The sequence below is a fragment of the Neofelis nebulosa genome, chromosome 2, assembly GCF_028018385.1.
Source record: "Neofelis nebulosa isolate mNeoNeb1 chromosome 2, mNeoNeb1.pri, whole genome shotgun sequence".
NCBI lineage: Eukaryota > Metazoa > Chordata > Mammalia > Carnivora > Felidae > Neofelis > Neofelis nebulosa.
The window spans coordinates 32,687,838-32,700,014 of record NC_080783.1 but is presented as its reverse complement, the minus strand read 5'-3'; the positions used below and the strand labels follow the sequence as shown (position 1 = coordinate 32,700,014).

General features: G+C 35.1%; 1 protein-coding gene and 1 long non-coding RNA gene across 5 annotated transcripts in view; both read left to right on the top strand.

Annotated features, from left to right (window-relative positions):
- The window catches only part of LOC131499941 (cytochrome P450 20A1), a 76,973-nt gene extending 68,912 nt beyond the window's left edge, over positions 1–8,061 (top strand). For all 4 annotated transcript variants that reach the window (XM_058708531.1, XM_058708534.1, XM_058708544.1 and 1 more), the window contains 2 exons: positions 5,798–5,887; positions 6,051–8,061. In XM_058708531.1, coding sequence (XP_058564514.1) covers positions 5,798–5,887; positions 6,051–6,201 — 241 coding nt within the window. In that variant the 3' untranslated portion in view covers positions 6,202–8,061. The remainder of the gene's footprint in view (positions 1–5,797; positions 5,888–6,050) is intronic.
- Positions 8,062–10,449: 2,388 nt separating this feature from the next.
- LOC131499963 (uncharacterized) lies at positions 10,450–11,601 on the top strand. The gene is made up of 2 exons (XR_009256126.1): positions 10,450–10,601; positions 10,838–11,601. It is a non-coding gene; the product is annotated as an uncharacterized LOC131499963 (long non-coding RNA).
- The last annotated feature ends 576 nt before the right edge of the window (positions 11,602–12,177 follow it).

Here is a 12,177-nt window from a genome sequence, read left to right as displayed (position 1 = left end):
AAAAATTATTTAATAAATGAAATTAACAATCCTTTAGTTTTCATAAAGAAAAGATATATGCACTCCTATGTTTATTGCAATATTTAAAAGATTTTTTAAGTTTATTTATTTTGAGAGAGAGAGAGTGAGCAAGCAGGGAAGGGGCAGAGAGAGAGGATCCCAAGCAGGCTCCATGGTGCCAGCAGAAAGCCCAGCACAGGGTTTGTTCCCATAAACCATGAGATCATGACCTGAGCCAAAACCAAGAGTCACATGCTTAATCAACTCAGCCACCCAGGTGCCCCTATTACATCATTATTTACAATAGCTAAGACGTAGAAGCAACCCAAATGTCTACTGATACATGAATGGATAAGGAAGATGTAGTGTATGTACACAATGAAAATTACTCTGCAGTTAAAGAGAGTGAAGTCGTGCCATTTGTGACAACATAAATGGACCTAAAGGGTATTATGCTAAGTGAAATAAGTTAGTGAAAGACAAACACCAAATGATTTTTACTTGTAATTGGAACCTAAAAAAATAGAACAAATAGTTATGGGCTCATAAATTCGGAGAACAAATTGGTGGTTGCTGGGGTTGGGAGGGGATAGGCAAAGAAGGTGAAAGGGATTAAGAATACAGACTTAGACTTATAAGTAAGTCATGGGGATGGAATCTACAGCATAGGGAATATAAGTCAATAATATTTTAATAATTTCTGTGGTGACAGATGGTAACTACACTTATGGTGAGCGTTTCATAATGTATGTAATTGTCAAATCACTATATTGTACACCTGAAACTAATACAATATTACATGTCAACTATACTTCAATTAGAAATTTTTAAAAAGGTTATCTAAATCAGAAAGAAGTAAAGTTGTCTTAATTTGCAGATGACATGATATTATATATAGTAAACCCTAAAAATTCTGCCAAAAACTGTTAGAAATAATAAATAAACTCAGTAAAGTTGCATGACACAAAATCAATATGCAAAAATAAGTGGCATTTCTATATGCAACAATGAATTATCAGAAAGAAATGATATAATCCCATTTACATCAAAAAGAATAAAATATTTAGGAATAAATTCAATGAAGATGAAAGATCTATATACTGAAAACTAAAATATTGATGAAAATAGTTGAAGTAGGAAAGATAATCTATGTTCTTGGATTGCAGTAATTAATAATGTTGAAAGTGAAATAAGGCAGTCAGAGAAAGACAGATATCATGATTTCACAAATATGTGGAATTTGAGAAACTTAACAGATGACCATAGGGGAAGGGAAGCAAAAAGTAAGATGCAAACAGAGAGGGAGGCAAACCATAAGAGACTCCTAAATACAGGGAACAAACTGAGGGTTGATGGGGGTGGGAGATTGGGAGGGTGGGGAAAATGGGTGATGGGCATTGAGGAGGGCATTTGTTGGGATGAGAGGGCATTTGTTGGGATGAGCCCTGGGTGTTGTATGTAAGTGATGAATCATGGGAATCTACTCCTGAAGCCAAGACTACACTGTATGTTACCTAACTTGACAATAAAATAATAATAATAATGGCAACCTAAATCTACAAAAAAAAAAAAAAAAAAAAAAGAATGTTGAAGTGCCCTTAGTAGCCAAAATGATTTACAGATTCAAGACAATTCCTTTCAGAATCCTAATATCAGCATGCCTGGCTGGCTCAGTCAATGCAGTGTGCAACTCTTGATCTCAGGTTCATAAATTTGAACCCCACATTGGGTATAGAGATTACTTAAAAATAAAACCTTAAATGCTTTTTCAAAATCCTAAGGTCATTTTTCACAGAAGAAATAAACAATCCTTATGTTCATGTGGAACCACAAAAGACCCAGAATAGCTAAAGCAGTCTTGAGAAAGAAGAGTAAATCTGGAGGCATTATACTTCTTAATTTCAAACTATATTATAAAGCTTTAGTAATCGAAATAATATGGTACTAGCATAAAAACACAGATCAGAGATGCATGGACACATAGTCCGTAAATAAACCCATACATATGTGGTCATTTTTTAAAAAAATTTTTTTAATGTTTATTTATTTTTGAGAGACAGAATGCGAGTGGGTTGGGGCAGAGAGAGAGGGAGGCACAGAATCCGAAGCAGGCTCCAGGCTCCGAGCTGTCAGCATAGAGCCTGATGCGGGGTTCGAACTCACGAGCTGTGAGATCATGACCTGAGCTGAAGTCGGACATTCAAACAACTGAGCCACCCAGGGGCCCCTATGGTCAGTTATTTTTTAACAAAGGAGGCAAGAATAAGCAATGGGGGAAAGGATAGTCTGTTCAATAAATGGTTCTCGGAAACCTGGATATTCATATGCAGAAGAATAAAACTGGACTCCTAACGTACACCATGCACAAACACAACTCAAAATGGAATAATACTTAAGTGTAATAGCTGAAACCCTAAAACTCCTAGAAGAAAACATAAGGGGTAAGATTCTTCACGTATATGTTGGAAGTGGTTTCTTGGATTTGACACCAAAAGCAAAGGCAGCACAAGTCAAAATAAATATATGGGACTACATCAGAATAAAAAGCTGCATAGTAAAAGAAACCATCAACAATATGAAAAGGTAACTTATGGAGTGGGAGAAAGTATTTGCAAACCACACATCCAATATTGGCTTAATAAAACTATTTAAGGAAGTCATACAATTCAATAGCTGAAAAAGAATAACCCAATTTTAAAAATGGGCAAAGGACCCAAATAGACATTTTTCCAAAGAAGACATGCAAATGGCTGAGAGGTACATGAAAAGGTGCTTAACATCACTCATCAGAAAAATGCAAACATATACCACAGTGAGAGATCATCTCACATATGTTGAGATTCAAAAAGATAAGAGATGACAAATGCTGGCAAGGATGTGGGTAAAAGGGAAGCCTTGTATACTGTTGGTGTGAATGTAAATTGCTACAACCACAGTGGAAAATAGTATGGATATTCTTCAAGAAATTAAAAATAAAACTACCATATCATCCAGAAGTGCCACTTGCTGCATATATATTCAAAAGAAATGGTGTTGTCATCTTGAGATATCTGTACTTACGTATATTGCAGTATTATTTACAAGTATGAAAATGACCTAAGTGTCTGTCAGTGGGTAAATGGATAAAAAAGTGAATAGTCCACTCTATCTATATATCTGTATGTCTATATGTAGATATATTCCTCTCTCTATATATAGATATATAGATAGAGTAGAATATTATTGAGCCCTAAAAAAGAAGGAAATCCTGCTACTTGTGCAACATGGATAGACCTGGAGGGCATAATACTAAGTGAAATGAGCCAGACAGAGCTGCATTGTAGCACTTACATGTGTAATATGGAGGGGGGCGAGGGGGAAGGTCAAACACATAGAAGCAGAGAGTAGAATGGTCCTTTCCAGGGACTGCAGGTAGTGGTAGGGGAAAGAGAGCTGCTGGTAAAAGGGTACAAACTTTCAGTTATAAGATGAGTAAGGTCTGTGGATCTCCTGTATAATGTGATGACCATGTTTGATAATACTGTATAGTGTCATTGAGATTTGCTAAGATAGTAGAAATTAAGTGTTCTCCCCACACAGACACAAAATAGTAACTCTGTATTGTGGGGGGTGTGCTAATTAACTTAAGGGTGGGAATTCTTTCAAAATGTGTACATATATCAGATCATATTGTATACTTTAAATACATAACATTTGTCAAATATACTGAAAGCTAAAAAAAACCAAAATCCCTCAGTATTTAGGATTAAACTATTTTTAGTTTGGATTTCATTTTATTCTTAATCGTAAAAATTGTGAGGTGTTCTATAAAGTAATTGGAAAAATCAAGTTTGACTCTTTTTTAAAATCTAAGAATACATAGAGGTACCTGGGTGGCTCAGTCATTTGAGCATCTGACTCTTGATTTCAGCCCAAGTCATGATCCTGGGATCGTGGGATTGAGCCCCATGTTGGGCTCTATGCTGAGCATGGAGCCTGCTTAAGATTCTCTCTTTCTCTCTGCCCTTTCCCTACTCATGTACTCACGCTCTCTCTCTCTCTCTCTCTCTCTCTCTCTCTCTCCCTCTCACTAAAAATTAAAAACAGGGGGTGCCTGGGTGGCTCAGTTGTTTGAGTGTTCAACTTCAGCTCAGATCATGATCTTACACTTCATGGGTTTGAGCCTGGTCTTGGGCTCTGTGCTTACAGCTCGGAGCCTAGAGCCTGCTTCAGATTCTGTGTCTGCCTCTTCCCGCAACTTGTGCTCTGCCTCTCTTAAAAATAAATAAATAAACATTAGAGGGGAAAAATAAATAGAAAACCAGGTATTTAAAAAAAATAAAATAAAATAATTAAAAAAAAACATGTAGATAACTTCAGATAAAAATTTAGGGTCTCAGTTTTTAAGATAGTTTATAAAAGGTAAAGCTAATTGGGGTGCCTGCCTGGCTCAGTCTGAAGAACATGTGATTCTTGATCTTGGGGTCACGAGTTCGAGCCTCACCTTGGGTGTAGAGATTACTTAATTATAAGTTTTTTATTTTATTTATTTTGTTTTAAGTAAGATCTATATGCAACATGGAACTTAAACTCACAACATTGAGGTCAAGAATTGCATGCTCCACCAACTGAGCCAGCCAGGCACCCCAGAGATTATTTAAATAAATAAATAAAAACTTAAAAAAAAAAAACAAAAAAAGGAGGAGTGCCTGGGTGGCTTAGTCGGTTAAGCGTTGGACTGTTGATTTTGGCTCAGGTCATGATCTCATGGTTCATGAGATTGAGCCCCACATTGGGCTGTACACTGACAAAACAAAACCTGCTTGGGATTCTCCCTCCCCTCTCTTTTTGCCTCTCCCCTCCCGTGGTCTCTCTCTCTCAAAATAAATAAATAAACTTAAAAAAAAAAAGAAAACTTTAAAAAAAAGGAAAAGCCGATTTAATTTGATATAATTGTTACATGGACTGTAATGTAAGTCTGGTATATTCCAATAGTGAAACATAATTTACACTTTTTTAAAAGAAAATGAAAGCAGAATTATTTTTTTCCCACAGTATGGTTTAGGTCTTTTATTTCTCTATTTATTTTTAAGTAGTCTCAACACCCACCGTGGGGCTGGAATTCACAGCCCCAAGATCAAGAGTCCCATGCTCTACCAGCTGAACAGCTAAGCACCCGTGGTTTAGATCTTTTAACACTTGTGTGTTTTGTTTTGTTTTGTTTTAAGAGAGACAGAAAGCGGAGGAGGGGCAGAGAGAGAGAGGGGGAGAGAGAGAAACACAAGCAGTCTCCGCACTGTCAGCGAGGAGCCTGATTTGGGTCTAAATCTCTCAACCATGAGATCATGACCTGAGCCGAAATCAAGAGTCAGGGACCTAACTGCCTGAACCACACAGGATCCCCAGGAAATACATTTGAATTGTAGAGACATTGTAAGATGCTTCACATTTTGATGAGATGGTCTTATGTAACAGATGTTTTTAATGCTCTTAAATTTAAATAATTCTTATGTGATTTTGTATGATTTAGCCTTATATCTCATAAAATGATGTACACCCAGTTACACTTTCATCCCTTGCTGATTCCAGAGAAATGTATTTTGTATCTATTGTGTAGAAATAATAAATTAAGCAGAAAAAGACTCAATATATGTTTAATAGTTTGAGAACATAATAGGTGAAATTGAAATACAATTTTGACAGCAGTTTTTATTTTCAACATTTTTCAGACTTTGTTAGACACCTATCTATGTTTTTATAGTATAAATAAGTAAGATGCCAGTGGAGCTGTTTTGATCTGCCCAAATCTTCTTTTTAGATTTGATCCAGACCGGTTTGATGACGAATCAGTAATGAAAACTTTCTCCTTGCTTGGATTCTCAGGCACACAGGAATGCCCAGAGTTGAGGTGGGTGATAGAGAAAGGAAAGTAAAAGGAAAGATGCCAAATTTTATACTTAGAATTTTGATGATTACTGCTGAGGAGAATAAGCAACCTATATAATTATGTATAATTATATAAAAATGTAATTGTTCATCTTTAGTAATTGGTTGACTTTCTTCCTGTCTAGGTTTGCATATATGGTGACCACAGTACTTCTGAGTGTATTGGTGAGAAAGCTGCACCTACTTTCTGTGGAGGGACAAGTTATTGAAACTAAGTATGAACTGGTAACATCATCCAAGGAAGAAGCTTGGATCACTGTCTCAAAGAGATATTAAAATTTTATACATTCAACTTTCTGGAGGAAAATGATGGTTTAGAAAAATCTGTATTAAATCCTTTTATAAACTAAGTAATACTGTGGAATATAAATACATACTAGTACTTCATTATGTAAATTTGGATTTTTGTATATCAGATTTTCTTAATTCATGATATACATTGATTCTTATTATATCAATATAATGATAATTTTAATGGGAAGCTCTCTGCTTTTTTGTTTTATCACTTTCTATGCCATTATCTTCATATTATTTTCCTTTGATCTCTAATGCTCTTTTTTAAAATCTCTAATATTCTTGAAGAGAGACATTATTTTTGCACACTTTGGCAAGTCATGTTTTCTAAATATTTATAAAAGGGAAACATAATCCTAACTTCTTTTCATACTTCCAGTAAATCATTTTAATGGGGGAAAATAAGAACTTCCCATTATGTTATTTCTTGGGTTAAGATTTTTATTTTCTGAGTATAAATTAGTTTGTGTTTAGTCGTTATTAGTAGGTTTGAGTAACCTACCTTGTATTTGCTTATTTTTATACCTCCCCAGACAATACTGTTCATTTCATGACTTATACAAGGATCATCATTTTGAGCAGTTCTAAATCATTTGGAAACTACTACCATTGTTTTTGAATGTGTTTTTGAAGTGCCTCTCCTAAGGGACAAACTAAGATTGAGGCTTGTCTTGTCTTTTGTTTGGCTGGAAGTGTTACTGGCACTATATTACTTCACCAATTCTCATTTGTGGAAACAACTGAATTCTACTTTGTTGTTATTATGTCATGTACTAAATATAATGAACTTCAATGATTAGGAAATGAGAGAGCACTAACCAAAAAAACAAAACCAAATTAAAAAAAAAACAAAACATGGATGAAAATAATTTGCAAAACATCTGATAGGGATAATATCCATATGATATATAAATACTTACAGATTGGTGAGAAAACATAATAGAAAAATGGTCAAAAGACATGAATAAACTATTCTTAGAGGAGGAAATAGCTATTAAAATTTTAGAAAAAAGGGTTAGTCTCACTAGTAAGTAAAGGAATTTGGGGGCTATTTTAAAAACACTTTAAGTATCTTTCAAAATTTTACTTATTTACACTGACAAGTTTTATATTTAATACTGTTTTATTGATAGCATTATAGTTTTGTCCACCTTTTCTGGTTACATTGTTCTTGAGAATTCTTTTAAGACAACAACTGAAGGAAATATGGCAAGTGCAGATAGAGAGGAAAGGAAGAAAAATGATAACTATTTGCAAATGGGTTTATTTTTGACACTGCTGAATTCCACTTGTAATTTTAGTTTCAAGATTGTACCCTAGTTATTGAGCTATTTTATGCTGTGTTTATGGTCAGATTGCCAACATTTTAGAACTAGCTAGGAGTGGTTAAGATAGAATTTAAGTAATTAGATGCAGCTTTTATTTCTGCCAAAAATATCTAATTTATGGAATAATTTAAAATCTAAAACTTTAAGTGAAATGTATTCTTAGTTTCCAGCATCATGTTGTTTCCAAAAAGGCACACTGTTAAGTTCCCACCTATCATTTTCTATGGTTTTGTGTGTATCCATATTTTCCTTTGTTATCCCAGTACCTTGATTGGTTTGGAAACTGGCAGTGGAAAGTTAGAGTAGGCAATTGATATGTAAACCAAGTGTCAGTAAAATCAGTTTGAGGTAAGTTGTATTTTAAAGCAAGTGAGACCTGATCAGCAATCATCAAGGCAAAAACAGAGTAGTTGAGCCAAAGGGTCAAGGAATTGGTATATTGCCAATATACAAGCCAATGTATAATTACTACTGGTTTGAATCAATGAAAATAAAAGAATCAGCTGAATAAGCACATTTTTATCCATGGTTATATGGCTAACTTAAAACATTACAAATAAATTATCTTCTAGAGGATTTTTTTAAAATAAAAATATTGTTAATTATGTATGAAATAAGTTATCCATTCACTGTTCTTACTTGACCCTTTGTATTTATCAAAGACTGAAATTATAGTAGCCTCAGTGTTACTCATGGCTAGTAGCATGACTCTAAGCAGGACTCAAATTTTGTAGCTTTTTGGATTTTTTAAAACTATTTATTACCTGATTTTGATCTGCATTCTTTTTTTTAAATTTTTTTTATTTTTATTTTTTTTTTTAACATTTACTTATTTTTGGGACAGAGAGAGACAGAGCATGAACGGGGGAGGGGCAGAGAGAGAGGGAGACACAGAATCGGAAGCAGGCTCCAGGCTCTGAGCCATCAGCCCAGAGCCCGACGCGGGGCTCGAACTCATGGACCGTGAGATCGTGACCTGAGCTCAAGTTGGACACTTAACCGACTGAGCCACCCAGGCGCCCCTGATCTGCATTCTTTTCAAATGTTGATAAGTTTATTGTTAAAAACACCAGCACAACACACATTTTTTATGGAAAGAAAGGTGACCCCCCACTGATTCTTCCACACTTTGTGCTAATAAAATTCAAGACAGAATTAATTCTGTGCATGGGAAAAATGAAAAACTCACATACTGTTATATCTGGCCCACAAATGTGCAGTTCCATTTTTTTTATATAAGTAGATTCTATCTTATTTATAGACCCTATGTAAAAATGTGTTTGTCTTCTTAAAATATTACATATTTTAAAAACAAAATGTTCTATTTTTGTTATGAAAATTATATAAGTTTACTGTAGAAAAATATTGGAAATACAGAAACAAAAATAACAAACTTAGTCACCTATATAGTCCCACTACTTGAAGTAAGCCAGTATTAAGCTTCTGAGGTAGATGCTTCTGTTCTTTTGTATCCACATTACTTTTTTTTTTTTTTTTAATTTTTTTTTTTCAACATTTTTTATTTTTATTTTTGGGACAGAGAGAGACAGAGCATGTACGGGGGAGGGGCAGAGAGAGAGGGAGACACAGAATCGGAAACAGGCTCCAGGCTCCGAGCCATCAGCCCAGAGCCTGACGCGGGGCTCGAACTCACGGACCGCGAGATCGTGACCTGGCTGAAGTCGGACGCTTAACCTACTGCGCCACCCAGGCGCCCCAATATCCACATTACTTTTTACAGACTTGTTATACATAATGTTCTCTTCATGTAATATATTATGAACCAATAATGTTTTCTACAGCTGGAACATTCATTTTCTTCTCACTCAGAATGTAAGCACAGATTTTTGTCATTCTTTTTCCCCCCTCTTTCCCTTTGCAGGTGTTGTTATTCTTTTCAGCTTTAAAAATGGCTTTACTTCCTCATCCATTTATCAAAACAGTAATTTATATATTTGTACATCTGAGTTGCTAAAGTCATAGAAGTCTAGGTGTTACAAGGAGCATTTAAGAAATGAAATTACTCTTTTATCCAAAGAAAGATATAATTAAGTTCAGGTCAAGGTGGCATTTCAACTGGTTTTTGTTGGTTTTTTTTTTCAATGTTTATTCATTTCTGAGAGAGAGAGTGCCAGCAGGGGAGGGTCAGAGAGGCAGACACAGAATCCAAAGCAGGCTTCAGGCTCTAGGCTCTGAGCTATCAGCACAGACCCCAACATGGGGCTTGAACCCACAAACTATGAGATTATGACCTGAGCCAAAGTTGGACCCTTAGCCAGCTGAGCCATCCAGGTGTTCTGGCATTTCAGCTTTTAAGAGGAAATCTTAAGAATCTTTGTTGTTTTGGAGTCAGACAAACAGACTAAGATTCTTCCCTTGAAGCCATCGTGATTTTTTTCCTCAGATCCATGAAAAGTGCTGTTGACCTATAAAATGTACTTTTTCCATATGTGGTTATGTTGACAGATTGAAAACTGCTTAAACACAATTCTACCGTGTGTAACTGAGGACAATAAACATCAGAGAATAAGTTTAGTAGCTTTGAAAGAAAACTATTATTCTTTCTTTGAAAGAAAACTATTTTCAGGGGCAGGTTTGTATAATATCAACAAATTGATATGAGCAACCTTATTTTTCTTCTTGGCCAGTCCTATGCCTGTTTCCTAAGTTACTAAGACCAATGATTAAGGTAGAAAGTGAGGATGGAGGGAAGTGGGGTATAATAACAAAGCAGTTACTGTTACACTGGAGTCAGAGGAAATCGGCACAGCCAAAAAGGCTTTATACAGTGTTGCTTTGAGGCAAGTGAGTGACCCCCCACTGATAAAAGGAGTGAGAGTGAAACTCACAGCAAGATTAAGCTGAAAGTAGAAGAGGGGAGTGGAGGGAGCGTTTGTTATATACACTTATTTAGCCCTTTAGAGCATGACAGTAGTGACAAACTAAAATAGTTTTTCATTCCTGCTAGAAGAAATACTATAAATGAATACTGGCATATACTTGCAAAGAAATATAAAAAGATCTAAATTTAAAATTATCTTCAGGGGCGCCTGGGTGGCGCAGTCGGTTAAGCGTCCGACTTCAGCCAGGTCACGATCTCGCGGTCTGTGGGTTCGAGCCCCGCATCGGGCTCTGGGCTGATGGCTTGGAGCCTGGAGCCTGTTTCCGATTCTGTGTCTCCCTCTCTCTCTGCCCCTCCCCCGTTCATGCTCTGTCTCTCTCTGTCCCAAAAATAAATTAAAAAAAAAAACGTTGAAAAAAAAAATAAAATTATCTTCATATCTTCAGAGGGGGTTCATTGGTGTATTTTGTTACTCAAGAGGGGATCAAGCAATAGTTTCAAATGATGTAGTGTTCATAATAGATAAAGAAAATGACTAAAAAGAGTATTGTAACAGCAGTATTAAAAAATACCCTAAAGAAAACTAATGCTGCCAACTCAACCATCATCTGTATAACTGTCTAATTTTTTTCCTATTTCCACGTACATCTATTTGTAAACATTTCAATCATAATATAGTTTGCTTTTCACTTAATATATTTTAAACATTTTCCTTTGTTACTTTTATAAGGGTGTTGGGGAATAGATTTTGGGGGGTGGGATGGAAAATAGACTTAAAATCTGTAAATCAAATACTAAACTTATTTTGATGACACGGAGTGAGTGGATACTTGTAAAATTGGAGTTGGGAGCCATTTTGTAAAACATCCAGGCAATAAACAAAAGGGCAGGAAATGACATTCTTCTTCCAGTTCTACTCCCTGTTTAGTCGGTTTATAGTTTGGTGGCTTTCTAGAGACTGGTAATGGATCTTGTTATAGCATGTGATAAAATGTCATGAACAAATAAGATCCTGTCTGGTAATTAAAAAAAAAAACCCCACAAATGTATTTTTATCTAAAATACTTGCAAATTCTTGTTTTACTTTTTTAACACATGATACGAGCAAATAAAACTGTTACATTACCACCGTAACTACTGTAAAGTTGTAAAGTGTCTGTCTCCAAAAAGGTCAATCAATAAATATTTTTAAATAAATCAATGAAATCCTCATTGAGGTTTTCTGTGTATGTAAAGTAAAGGTGATTACCTAATAGTTGAAAAAGATTTCCAGGTAGCCAAACTACCTCTAATGCTAATAGTACTTTGTGATATGCTAAGTGTATCCCATTACTAGAAATATTTAAGAAGATGTTTTATGGAAATCTTTCAGTGATTAGTGATATTAGGTATGAACATAGACTTATCAGTGATATTAGGTATGAACACAGACTCATGATAGGCTGTAGTTACACAAAACATCAATGAAAATAGTTGGTAAGCAAGTAGTCCTTTCTTTATATATCACCAGATCATCATTAAATCTGGAAATGTTTAAGGACCACAGTTGTTTTAATTAGTGACAGCATTATTTCCCTAAGTATGTTCCATGGACTGCTATCCTGTGAAATACTCTGAGGAAAAGGTTATTTGATCATACTCTCAGATTCTATATACTATAATCTTTCTCAGATATTTATAATATGTATTAATATATCAGAAGTGCTGAGAGGTTCAACTGTAAAGGAGCCTATTTAAACTTGATAATTTTGAATGTTCCTAATGTGTTTTGATGAAGGTTCCCCTTTT